Below are 14,155 nucleotides of genomic sequence, written 5' to 3'. Positions count from 1 at the left end.
TTCTCAAATTCTCCCCTTTCTATTGTGATATATAAGTCATTCCTCATTTCGCCTATTAGGAAAAGAAAATTTAAACTGTGTTATATATAATAGAAAATATAATAAAAAACTCAAGCCAAAACCTTATAAAATATACTGCAATAGTAAGCATATAAAAGTACAAATATACATTTACAGTTTTATAAAAGGTTTCCCATCTTCACTCCCAATGTCTGAGAAAAATAAAAGTCAGCCTCTATTGGTCTGAATTAGCATTACTGCAAATGTGCCTTTAGGAAGTGAATACGGGGCTTGAGTAGGAAGGTGTCAGTGAGTCTCACCCTTACGCACTATTTCCCTCATTTTATTTATGAGGTGTGATTACAAAATGACAGCCTAGAAAGGGTGGCTCACAGAAACCAGTCTTAATACTTTATAGTCATTAGCACTTGAGAAGAGAAGAAATAGCTTGAGAGGATGGCAAGGGGTCCATTTACAATGGAAATCTCTTCTGCAATTCACAGACAAAATGATCTCACCTCTGGAAGAATCCAGATGAGTGCTTTATAAGCACAGATGTAGAATAACTGAGTAATACAGAAAAACTCAGCTTTTTTCCTATCATCAAGCTATAGGACAAATGGAGGAAACCCCTAGATTCAAAATGACAGGTTCTGTGTACTTAGACACCATCTAGTTTTTTCCTCCACTGGCACTTTTAAAAATTGGAATGCTTTTTAATCTTACTGATTTCTTATTATTGCGAGAAGGAAAAAAAAAAAAAAGACAGGTGTTTGACGCCAACTATTCAGAGCAAACTTAGGCAAATGTGTCAGTAGCACACTTTCCTCTCTCCTATAGAATTACATTAGGGGGTCAGCAGGTGGTGTGGTGGTTAAGGGTGCTAGACTCCCACATGGTCGACCACGGTTCAAGTCTCGGACCTGGTGGCTTGCTTTCTCACTTTCCCTTTCTCTCTCTCTCTCACTCTGTCCCTCTCGGTTCAAATTAAAATAAATAAATAAAAGTTAAATAAAATAATTCTTTTAAAAAAAAAAAGAAGTATGTTAGGGGGGAATGAATAAGTGGTAAAAGGATAGGAAAGTGAGAAATAAGTAAACTAAGTGCTACTAGAGAGGTTTGGAAGGTAATTGCTGGTAAGATGACAAGGCTGAATCCACTTTTACTTACCACAGCTTTCAAACTTTTGGAAAAGCAAGACTGAAATGCTGTTTTCTAATTAAAAAACAAAAACAACAAAAAAACCTCCCCATAAGAAAGCAAATCAAGAGGCCAGTCCCAGCAGCACAGCAGTGAGATAACCCTCTGTGCAGTTGAGGTCATGTGGGAGGGGCCCAGTTTGCACCCACAGCCTTCCCTAGTGTGCCTGGCATAAGCACGTGCCTGTGATCCAGGCTAGCTAGGCTGGGGGTGGGGCAGTGGTATGAGAATCCTCTTGGGGTGCCTACCTCTCTCTCTCTATTTTCTTGGTCTCTTTCTCCTTCTTTAAGAAGAAATAAATAAAAATTATAGAGAAAAAAATAAAGAAAGCCAATCATGACAAAAAAATATATAACCATATGAGTATGTCCACAACTGGTAGATTTACAAAGCTTCCTGGCCAAAGTGTGCACAAGAAAACAACTCAGCTCTTCAATACCAGGGGGAAATAGCAGTTTGCCAGCCCACTTTCCTGCATACAGAGCAACTTTAAAAAATGATTTTTGCCAGAGGGTGCCTACACTCTCCAGAGGGAGACAGAGAGAGAACAGGCAAGTGAAAATGACCTCCCTTGGGAATGGCCATGCTGCAGTCCCCTCTCTCCCATTTCCCTCTTCGTTGAGGATTTTGGGCATGTGTGGACACATACTTGGTGTGTTTTTCAAGCTTACAGGTCTGGGACTTAAGCTACTTAGTGGGCTAGGTAGGATCCAGCTGCCTTAATCACTATGCCATGGGCTGGTCTAAGAGCAATTTTTTTTTTTTAGGGTTTTGCCATCACTGGAGAGAGATATATAGAAAGAGAAAATTAAAAGTCATCCCCTGGGGTGATGGCATGTTGCAACCCCTTCTCCATTCTCCTCAGGTTTTGTTTTTGTTTGTTTGTTTTTTTTGTTTTTGCATGCACAGGCATGATTTTTAAACTGGCAGATCTAGGACTTGAACTGCAGCAGACCATTGGGAATCCAGAGCCTTAGCCACTACTCCATCTGCTGGTCCAAGAGCAACTTTTAATGATGGCATCCTGCAAAAATGACCTAGGCTGACAGAAAAACAGGTGAGACATAAAACGCAAACTGAATAAATCCTGAAAAGGATTAAATTCTAACCGCCCTTTGTAAGTGGTATATAAAACAACATTAGTGGACACAATTAATAAAGACGTCTGTGATTTAGGAATTTCTAGTACCTTTATATAGCTCTTAAAAACAAACTTGGGGGAACCAGATGTTGGTGCAATGGCTATGTCACTGGACTCCCATGTAGTCGACCGCAGTTCGCGTCCCGGACCTGGTGGCTTAAAACTCACACTAGGCATGTGTGCGTGCGTGCCCATGATCTCATGAGAAGAATGGAGGAGAAGAGATTGTGGTGTGGCCATCCCCCTGGGGGATGATTTCTCGCTTTCTGTCTCTCTCTCTGTCTTTCTGGCGAGTGCACACACCCTATAGCAAAAACCTCTCCAAAAAAAAAAAAAAAAGACAAAAACAAACTTGGGGGAAAAACAAACAAACAAACAAAAACAAACCAACCTTGGGAAAGCAATGAACTTAGATGTCCAGGAAAAAAAGAACATATTTCAATGTATTGAAAATTACATCTGCGGGCCAGATGGTGGTGCAGTGACAACACGACATTCTGCAAGGCTAGACTCACAAAGGACAGTGCCAGGTTGGCATCTCAGAGCCTTCCTGCCCTGCGCACACCAGAAGAATGTGAGCCTGTGTGCATGCCTGTGTTCTGAGCTGGCTAAGGCTAGGAGTGGATTACAGCATGGAGCAACGGGGGAGTGCGAACTGTCATCTGCCTGTCGTCTGTCCGTCTGTCTCTCTCAGAAGAATAAATAAATAAATAAACTAAAAAATTTAATTTAGGGCCACCAGTTGCATAGTGGTTAAGGCACTACCATATGGTCAAATGAGGTTCCAAGTCCTGTACCTGGTGGCTTGAAAATCACGCTGGGTCTGTATGTGTGCATGTCCAAAATCCCAAGAACAGAATGGACTATGGTGTGGCCATCTTCCCCCGGGGGTGATTTCTTACTTTCCTTCTTACTGTCTTGCTCTGTCTCTCTCTGATGAGCGTATGTACCCTATGGCAAAAACTTTTTTAAAAATTAAATTTATATGCTTCAAAAGTTTTGGGTTTTTTTGTTTTTTTTTGTTTTTTTTTTTTTTTGTTTTTGCTATTTTCACTAAAAAAATATTTTTGGGAAAGGGACAGTTAATTTTACAAGTTTACTAGATTTTTAGTAACCCATTTCATTCTATTATTATATATATTTTACTACAAATATACACCTTTAATGTTATTTAGTTTAACAGTTCCACTACAGAATGCACAGCAAACTCACAAACTTGATCTTCTGAATCAACCAGTTTTAGCAAACAAAAAATAGGGTTGGTTCATTAATGGTCTGCACACATGCAAATTCAATAAGAGGTTTGGGAGGAAATTCTTGACAATAGTTTTCCCACTAATAGATTCCCCAGGTTTTAAAAAAAGAAAAGTTCACTCACATCAAGGTACTTGAGAACAAAAGGTATTCTCTAACAGCAGCAAAATTCCTTTGCTCCTTGAAATAGGAGACATATAATAAGTAGCCCTGCTTATATACAGAATATAAAATATCCATGGATTAATGCGAAGTATATCTATGGGACTTTTAACCTAAGAATTTCTCATAATGAGTAATCAGCTTGTCCAAACCACATGGGGATTAAATGTCCAGCAAAATTAAGAGTTTCATGGAAGGGTAGTTTTTCATTCTCACTGCTGGAAGAACACGGCCACTCAGACTTCAGCAAAGACAAGAAGGGATGAGGGAAGTTTGCAAGGTAACTTGTTTTCCTAAGTCTGCTAAACCCACAGGTAAGGTAGAGGCAGGTGGGGTGTCCTGACAGTGTCACAAAATTATTTTTCCATGTATCCTTTCAATGAGAATTTCTTGAGCATCTGTTGTGTACCAGATATTATTATTTTAGGTTTGAAAGATTCAACAGTGAACAATATAAAAATCCTTTTCCCTACAGAGTCTAAGTTGTTGTAGGGGTAGGCCTTTGAGCAATAGTGTGCTTTGACAAAGGAGCAAGATTAAAAAGGGCATTAGCTTCTTGAGCCTATCCCCAAAGCCTGTTTTGCTCATAATTTGACTTAATTATTTTTTCTTTAGTGTTTTTTTTCCCATAGTATATGTGCACTCACCAGAGAGAGACAGAGACAGAAACAGGGAAAGTGAGAAATCATCTCCTGGAGGGATGGCCATGCCACACTCTCTTCTCCTTTATTCTCTATTTAGGATTTTGGGCACGCACACACACACACACATATCCCTGATGTGATTTTGAAGCTGCCAAGTCCAGGACTCGAACTGCATTTGGTCATGTGAAAATCCAGCACCTTAACTACTATGCCATTTGCTGGCCCTCTCTCTCTCTCTCTCTTTTTTTTTTTTTTTCCTTTTTACAAAAGGGATTCTGAATGCAAATGCACCTGAAGTACAGGGTGAAAGGACAATCAGAATAAGGAAATCTATCAACAGATTCTAGTCTTTCTCCATTACCATTACTCTGTGTGGCATCAGTCCAGAGAGAGTAACAGAAACTTCTGAACCTCAGATTCAGGGGGATGGAAGTCAGGTAGAGGTAGCAGTGTTCAAAGGAATAATGCTACTTTGTTATGCTCTTCTGTTTTGGGGACTTAAAAAAAATTCCTGAGTATAACACATTCATAAATTAAAACACCTTATACATGCTTTAATTCTCTCTTCTTTAGCTGTCACTATCCTTGTAATCCCCTTTATCTTTTGTGAATCTTTTAGACTAAAACAAGATTTCTTTGAAAAGACAACACACGATAAGAAGAACATTTCTCCTGGATGACATTCTACATATGCCTCTCCCCAGGAATTCTGCAGCTTGCTATGTTCCAATATCGCAAGGTGCCACGTTTTGCCAAAATATGCAGAAGGATAAAGATAAAACAAGTGCTAATTAAAATCAATACACTTGAGGTTGGTGCAGGAGAAAACTAATAAGCCTAGACAGTGTTAAGAAAGCACCTTGGGTAATTAAGAGACAAACCATCAAGTGAGTATGAAATGGAGCCCTAGCACTAACATAAAAAGCTATTTTCCTGACAATGTTTATTAACACCTTGCACCGCTCAAATTTATTACTCTGTAAGCTTGACGTGCCCGACACTTTCTTCTCTTTAGCACGTCCACTGGCTGGGAAGCCTTTCACATGTGAAGATTTCTCATACAAAATATCACTGCAGACGAGAGTGGGAACAAACTCAAAGAGTTCAGTGACTGCAGGCAAATGGGTCAGTTAATGTCTCAACCTAATGGGCAAGAGACTGCCATGAGTAGCTGAAAACCTGGATCCTTGGTATTGTCTTCTGAAGGCCTTGGAGAAGACATGGAGAGCATGGCCATCATATGACGTAAACCACTGGACAACCTCAAGGGCTGGCTTAGTATCTTACCAGTACTGGATAAGACGTATGGAACTGGAAAAGAAAACTTCCTGTCTTTTAAACACCAAAGAAGATGTATAAATGACTTTGAATTGTGTGTGAACCTAGACCATGGGTGATGATAATGACGACATCGGCAGTGACAGGCTTAGTAGTAACAGCAGCAGCAACAACTTCACTGAGTGCCTGCTAGGTGCTAGGGATTTCCCACCGTGCTGGAAGTAGAACATCTCATAAAATCCTCACATCAACTTGATAAGGCACTATCATTTCCATTTGATAGATGAGAAAACTAACCGGTAGAGATTAAGAAATGAGGGGCTTGAGACCAGCAGGCAGTGTGATGTTAAGCTGCTGGTTTCCAACCATGGTTCGAGTCTCAGACCCAGCAGCTTAAAAATCACACAGAGAGTGCGTACGTGTGTCCGAAATCCCAGGAGGAGAGTGGAAGGAAGAGACTGAGGCATGGTTATCCCCCTGGAAAGTGATTTCCCACTTTCCCTCTCTCTGAGTCTCTTTGTCGCTCTCCAGCAAGTTCAAGTGCTTGATGGCAAAACCCTGAAAAAATAAATAAATAAATAAAAGGAAAGAAAAAAAGCAAAAAAGAAAGAAATGTGGGGCCAGCAGGCAGTGTGGAGGTTAAGGGAGAACGATCCCACTTGGTCGACTTGGCAGTTCAAGTCCTAGATCTGGCAACTTGAGAATCACCCTGGGGCATGTGTGCGTGCATGCCTAAAATCCTGACAGAAGAGGGACTGTGGTGTGGCCAACTCCTCTGGGGGGCAATTGCTCACTTTTTCTCTCTCTGGTGAGCACACGTTGCCTATAACAAAAACAAACAAACAAACAAAAACTTTCAAAAACCTTAAAACACTAATTTAAACAAAAGTGTCCAGGGACCAGCAGTTAGCATAATGGCTATGTCGCTGGACTCCCACATAGTCGACCACGGTTTGCGTCCTGGACCCGGTGGCTTAAAACTCACGCCGGGCGCGTGTGCATGCGTGCCCAAGATCCCAAGAGGAGAACAGAGGAGAAGGGATTGCAGAGTGGCCATCCCCCCTGAGGGGGGGGGGGTGATTTCTCGCTTTCTGTCTCTCTGTCTCTCTCTGTCTGTCTGGCGAACGCACACGCCCTATAGTAAAAACCTCTCCAAAAAACAAGTGTCCACAGTATTACCAATAATCCCACTTTACCCATGAAAAATTGTAATTCAAAGAATGAGAATTCCATCAGAGAAGCTAGTATAATTCAGCCCTTGTTACCTTAAGTACTTGAGCAAGGAAGGTATTAGTCCTGTGCTACGCCGTATTGGTCAGATCAGCCTTGAAACACTGATTTCAGTTCTGACACCCTTGGGCAATGGGGGCTGTAAGCTTTGTAATATGGTAAAAACTGGCCCCTCCCCAGTCTTCCCTGGGACTGGGAGACGACCTCAGGGTGACACAGTAGAATCTTAGCCTCTATCTCTCTGCAGTTACTATGGCATTCACTGGATAAAGGTTACCTCTCTTCCTCTGGAAGGATGGGGGTTTGATCAAGTGGTTGCACCTACAGTCTGTGGAGGCCCAGCAACTGGGACTGGAGGGCAGTGAGCGTTGGTAAAATTTAGGATGTACTTTTGGAGCCAGCAGGTGGCATAGTAGTTACGGGTGCTGGACTCCCAGGTGGTCTACTGTGGTTCAAGTCCTGGACCTAGAGGCTTTCTTTCTCACTTTCCCCCTCTCTTTCACTCTCACTCTGTCCCTTTCCAGTGAAATTTAAAATAAACAAACAAACAAATAAATAAATAAATTTAAAAAAAAAAGATTTAGGACATACTTTCAGAGGATGAAATCATATAATACTAGCTCCTACCTACTTTCTCCAAAAGAATGCTTATCTTTGTTTCACTTCCATCTTTGACACATATCTCTCTACAATAAGTGGTAAAGAATAATATTTATAATAAATGAATGAAGTTGCCTACAATACTTTAAGCATGCGGCACATACATCTGTAACACCCTTCTTATCCTAGCCTTGTAAGTCACTATCTAGTGAGCTCTGACCACATAGAACTTAGACTTATCTAAACTATGGCCTAAGAAAAAAAGAGATTTACTCCAAATGATACATGTAAAATAAACTTAATCTTGAGATCACTATCAAAACTAGGCCCAAGGGACCAGCGGATGGCATAATGGTTATGTCGCTGGACTCCCACATAGTCAACTGGAGTTTGAGTCCCAGGCCTGGTGGCTCAAAACTCATGCCAGGCACATGTGCACGTGTGCCCAAGATCCTAAGAGGAGAATGGAGGAGAAGGGATTGCAGCATGGCCATCCCCCCTTGGGGGTGGGGGATGACTTTTTGCTTTCTCTCTCTGTCTCTGTCTCTCTGGTGAGCACACATGCCCTAAAGAAAAAAAAAAAAACTCAAAAGAAACTAGCCCCATTCTCAACTCCTTCCCTTGCTTTATCACTCCTCCATTTTACTTAATTCTTTTAACAATAGGAGTGTCAGAGATCTATGAAAAGTGCATATACCAAAAGGTATCAGCAGGTTCCCTGACAGAGTGACAGTGTGCCCAGTGGATATCTGGGAGCCAGACTTTAGGGGAAAAGGTGTGGGTGAGGAAGATGAAATAGAGGGACCATGATGGAGGCAAAGAAAATTTTGCCTAGAAATAATCAAATACTCTAAATAAGAATGGGTGGTCAAAGGCCAGCAGGTGGCATGGTAGTTAAGGCACTAGACCCCTATTTTGCCAATTGTGGTTTGAATCCTGGAAATGGCTGCTTGTTTTCTCACTTTCTCTCTCTGTTGAGGCCTAGAGCCCTATAGGAAATTTTTAAAAAATTATAATAATAAACAAAATTAAATAATTCTAAATTTTAAAAAAAAAATGGATGTTCAGGACAGAGGGAGGGCATAGCCAGACTTTCTATGAATTCCAGACACATCAGCTGGCTTTGCACCAAAATGTCTAGTGGGTAGAAATGTAGTTCTTCCTGCCACTCAGCAACAGCCCAGGCCATGCTTCACACGCAGTCTGTTAAGATAGTTAAAGCCAGACTGTCCAACATAGTAACTGCTGCCACATGTGGCCACCGAGCAAATGAAATGTGACTTGGCTGGAAGAGACACGCTATAAATGTACAATACTCACCAGCTTTCAAAGACCATGACTGAAAGAAAGCGTACAGAGTAACGCACTACTAATCTTTAAGATGGATTACTCATTGGAATGATAGTATTTGAATGTACTGGATTAAAGAACATACACCATTAAAAGTAATTTCACCTCTTCTTGCTTTTTAAGGGTGGCTCCTAGAAAATTTAAAATTAACGTGTGGCTCACGTTACATTCCTACAGGGGAACATGAATTTCAATATTTTTAATGCTTGCTCTCTCTCAAGTTCAGAGACCACACCGTGGAACTTCCTGCAGAGTTATCTGACTTGTAGATTGCAGTAATGAAACATCACAAAAAATGACTTTTCTTAGTGGGAAATCAGATACTTTGGGCAACTGATTGCTAAATGACAGATCCTTCACTTAGGGAATGATCCAGAGGACTTTATCACGGCTTGAAAGCACACAGTCAGATCACCTTCCTAGATTAGGTGACCACCAACAGCCCTGCCTATGTGATAGTGAGACCAAGTGAATAATGTCTATTTCTATGTATTTTCCATTTCTAAAAGAGTTTGGCATTGATTACATTATGCGGTCCTCATAAAGAGTTTTGTATGTGTTCTTATCCTTGTCAGGGTCACAAAGAATTCATTCCGCAGAGAGGCAGTGACAGTGTTGACCAACTTGGCCTTGGGATGCACCTCACCTATCCTGACCCCTATGAGAACACTAAAGAGGCAAATTAACTCTGAAGGACAAGTCTAGAAAACAAAAACAAATCCTGCTTGTAGACTGTCCGGATTAACACTGGGATCAGAAATGTTGTTCACATACATTTTCTTATTGAAGAATTCAGCTCAAGTTTTCATTCTAGCCACCGGTGAGAACTGACAACTCTAAAAATAACAAAGGGAAGCAAAACAATGGATATTTCCCAATGTTAAAAAATTCCAGTGAATTCACAAATAGCTTTCAACTAAGGAAATACATATGTCTCGCCCATCTTCATCTAATTTGGAAGCATAAAATTAAACGTTGGGGGGTTGGGTGTTTCCCAAAATTTCATGTGTTAGAATTTAGTTATATTGTGAAAATATTAAAGTTAATCCCTTCCTGGTGTTGAAAAGCAGGGCCTTTGTGAGAGATTAAATGATTAGGGAGGGGGTTCCTGGTGGACTTATAAAGAGAAGGAAGGAGATCGGAACAGAGACACAAAAATGAACAGAGACAATTATGGACACAGCCACTCAGCTGTGACCTTGCCTCTTCATGTGAAAACTCAGGACTCTGTAAGACCCCCCTACTCCCCAGACCTTGGACTTCCAAATTGTGAGTGGAATAAACCTGTTGTCTTTTTAACTATGCAGGTGCAGGTATTTTTTGTTATTAGCAACGAAAGGGACTAAAACAATTAAGAAACCAAAGAAGAAAAGGCAAAAGAAAGAAAGAAAGAGAGAGAGAGAGAGAGAGAGAGGAGGCTCGAAGCTTTATAACAATTCCTTATAGACCCTGGCACTGCAGAATATGTCTGGGAAGGCTATTTTCCCAGACACGGTGAACCCTGCATTATGATGTGGTGCCAAAGAGGGACAGAAGTGAGCCTTACCTACACAAAGTTCATTTCCATCATTAAAGTCAGACAGAAGCTGCATGAGCCCAGCACATCCCAGACAATTATTTAGTCAGTGAAGTGTCTATCTTGCTATATATTTTTCCATTTCCCAATGATACTGCCTAGAGACCAAGCTGAGGAATTCTTCTAGCAGCTGGCTACATTCTGCTCTAAATATGTTTTTTATATTAGATTTGCCCATCAATTTGTTTCCCAGTGGGATGATTTTTTTTTTCTTTTTTGTTGAAGAGGAAATTCCAGTTATTTATAGCAACTGAAGGAAATAATGAATGGTTACATGAGCCACTGAATAGCATGCCACCAAGTAAACAGTTCTATAAACAGTCATTTTCGACAACAGTAGCAGGAGATGCTCAGGCAGACTGGGTCTCTGAGCTAGGTCAGGTCATCTCAGCAAACTGTACAGGCTATTTATTCTCTCAGCCTTCTTGCATGAACGAATTTCAATCAAGAGATCACAAAATGGTGCAATGGGCAATGCTGGTCATTTTAGGTCCTTATTCACAGCAATTCTATCGTCAGGGCTCGTATTTGTGCCAGGGGTGTTGTCAGATACAACTTCTTTTGCTTGCCTGTACACATGGGATTTAAATAATGGTTTAGTGGATCTCATTTCAAAGTATACTGTTGACAATTTAAGCCTATTTCATTTGGTCTACTTTTTCTCCCTTTTTGTGGTTGTGGATTATTGAGAAATACTCCTTTTTCATATGCTATTTATTATCTTCTAACATGTAGATGAAAGGATGGAAGTCCTTTGTTTCTATGAAATAAGGTGAAGTCCTTTTATTATCAAATGTTCTGACTAAAAAAAATTCATTCCTTAGACATGCCAAAAAAATTGTTTTTAAATGTAAATCACAATAACCTATACAGTTTGGTCCTATTCTGAGGCAAGATTAGGAGGCCTAGAGATAAGAAAGATAAGAAAATAAGATAAAAGATCAAGATAGAGGGCTAGCAGGAGGTGTGGTGGCTGAGGAGCTAGACTCCCACATGGCCAACTGCAGTTTGAGTCCCAGATCTGGCGGCTTGAGAATCAAGTTAGGCATGTGTGCATGCGTGCCCAGAATCCCAGGAGGAAAATGGATAAGAAGGGATTGCAGCATGGCCATACCCCCTGGGGGGTGATTTCTCACTTCCCTTCAGTCACTGTCTCTCTCCAGCAAGCACATGTACTCTAGGGCAAAAACATTTAAAAAAAAAAAAAAAAGATCAAGATAGAAAGAGAAGGAAAATGACAGGTCTAGACATACAGGAAAGGATATATTGGAAGCAAAAACTGATGAGGTTAATTTCACCTCGTCACAGCCGTCTGTTCCCAGGACAATGTGGAATTTTTAGAACTCTAGGTACCTTCAGTTCATTACTAAATAGCAACTACATCTCTTTCCGGTTTGTTTTTAATTTTTAAGCTTCAAAATGTTTAAAAGGCTATTCTCTCTTGAAATTCTGACTTCCAGACAGTTTCAGAAATTAAAAATTTTTTAAATTTGGAAATTTCTTTTAACATTGGAGGGGGAGCTTTGTCATCTATGACTGCATAGTCTTAGAATATAAAGCCTGCTATTAGCACAGTGGAGAATAATGACTAAGGGGTCTAGCTTAGAATTATCACCTCTCCAAGAAATCTTCAATAAGACCCTTTCAGTCGGAGGGAGATTCTACACCTCCTGTCTGCTCTCCTTGCAGCTTCTCTCTAATCATTCCGGATTAGTGTTTCTCTTGCCATATGCTATAACCCCACTGTGGGCAGGTCACATTCTCACCATCTTTATGGCTAATGCCTTACTCCAAGCCATGATCACCACTTACCTGGATTACCTCAACGACTTCCCTGTTTCTCTCCTGCCCACCCACATTCCTTTCAAGTATGATCTTCACGGAGCAACCACAGTGGCCCTGTGACAACTGAAACCGTTTGTCACACCTTTGCTCAAAAACCCTCTGGTTGCTTCTTTTATTCTGAATAAAAGCCAGAAAACTTAGTGTGACCTCCAAGGCCCCTTGATAATTTTCTCTCTCACCCCCACTCCCAACCCCATTACTCTGTTCTGGCCAAACTGACCTTCTTGCAGATCATCCCACATGCCAGGCAATCTACTGCCTCAGGACCTTTGCGCGTGTTCCCTCTGCATATTTACCTGACTCCCTCTCGTTCTTTAGGTCTCTCTCTGATGATATCACCATCTCCCCTAAATTTCTAATCTACCAAAAATTTCAATCTCTCAACTCACTACCGCCTCAGAAATACCCTACCCTTTTACCTGCCATGGTTTTTACCTTGGCACTTGGCATATTTAAACATATATATTGAGTTGTCGAAGAAGTCATGACACATTTTTACACAGAAAAAATACATCATGACTTTTCCGACAACCCAATATTTTACTTACATAGTCACCGTAATTTTCCTTATTAGAAGGCTTTTATTTTTGTTCTGTTTTGCTCAGTATGATGTCCTCCAGTACCTGGAAGAATACCTTAGCACATAGAAAATGCTTGATAAATACCTGTAGAGTAAATGAATTCGTATTTTAAGTCTGGCACCTGACACGAAAGTGTTCCCATTCGCTGCCTGCTGACCTGTACTAAGCCAAGTGTTCCCACAAACACATTTCTACTCAGCAAGTACACTATTCTCAACCCGCTCATCAGGTTGTATATAAAAACACTCAGAAAAACCTAAATTGCCATCAGGACGTAAAGCAGTGTGTTTTTTAAACCTTATTTTGGTTAGCATTTACGATAGATTCACTGCAAAATACATCAATTTTGCTGATTTTGATCTCAATGATCTCACTGTTTTATTTTACAGTGAGAAATTCCTTAACTCCCACTTTTTCCCACTTGGAAAATAAACACTGTTTGGGGCGGGGGGGGGAGGTGTTTTTTTTTAGGGGCTAATATCGATCTGACTCATATACATAAATAGATGTATAACAGATGCGGAAGTACAGACGGTATTTGCGTATGTACATACACTGATACATACATGTATTCATAAGGGGAAAATGTCCCTGGGAAGGCTAACTATTGCTCAGTGCCTGTCCTTAATCAAAACTTAGAAGGATACTAGACTAATTCTGTGGCACAGCAGTAACGTGCTGCTCCAGAGAAGCCAGATTCCACCAACCATGGTGGCCTGCTGTAAAGTATCAGCATATTTTAGACACAAACATGAGTACTCAGGCTCTGACAAGCTAGAGGACTGGAAGAGAGGGATTTCAGCATGAATAAACCCTCTGGAGGGTGTTTCTCTCTCATTTCATGTGTGTGTTCCTGTACTCTACTATAAAGAAAGAAACTTAGAAGGATATCCTCTAAGTGACTTTGTCAACATACTCTACCCGTGAATAAAATGTTTTCAGCATAGTACTTCAGTTTTCTTTCTTATCATGGTCATAATGAAATGTAGCCATGGCCTCCAAAAGCTACCCACCTTATCATAATCAGAACATGAAATATTTTGAAAAACAATTTGCTTATTTATTATCACACATCTTATTTCATTCTTCAGCATGGCCTATTTGAACTCTTCAAAGTTGAGAGCTTAAAACACTTCTCGAACGTCAATGTTTTGACATTGGTGCGTCCCTAGTCACTTACCAGGCATAATAATGTTAGAAAAGCCCAACTTCCTTGTTATAGATACTCCATGAGAAAAAACTGATGAGTATTCTCTTCTGATCTGTTCAATGTCTCCATGTAATAGCTGTAGGG

General features: G+C 40.5%; 1 protein-coding gene across 1 annotated transcript in view; it reads right to left on the bottom strand.

The window, feature by feature from the left end:
- LOC106734949 (dedicator of cytokinesis protein 4) overlaps positions 1-14,155 on the bottom strand; it is a gene marked incomplete in the record, with an annotated part of 360,446 nt that overhangs the window by 21,505 nt on the left and 324,786 nt on the right. Inside the window, 1 exon segment of the mRNA XM_014588158.2 lies at positions 14,042-14,155. Coding sequence (XP_014443644.1) covers positions 14,042-14,155 — 114 coding nt within the window.

Source organism: Tupaia chinensis, unplaced genomic scaffold, assembly GCF_000334495.1.
Source record: "Tupaia chinensis unplaced genomic scaffold, TupChi_1.0 Scaffold000262_1, whole genome shotgun sequence".
NCBI classification, from domain to species: Eukaryota; Metazoa; Chordata; class Mammalia; order Scandentia; family Tupaiidae; genus Tupaia; species Tupaia belangeri.
The sequence above is the reverse complement of the archived record's forward strand: the minus strand, read 5'-3'. Positions and strand labels throughout refer to the sequence as shown.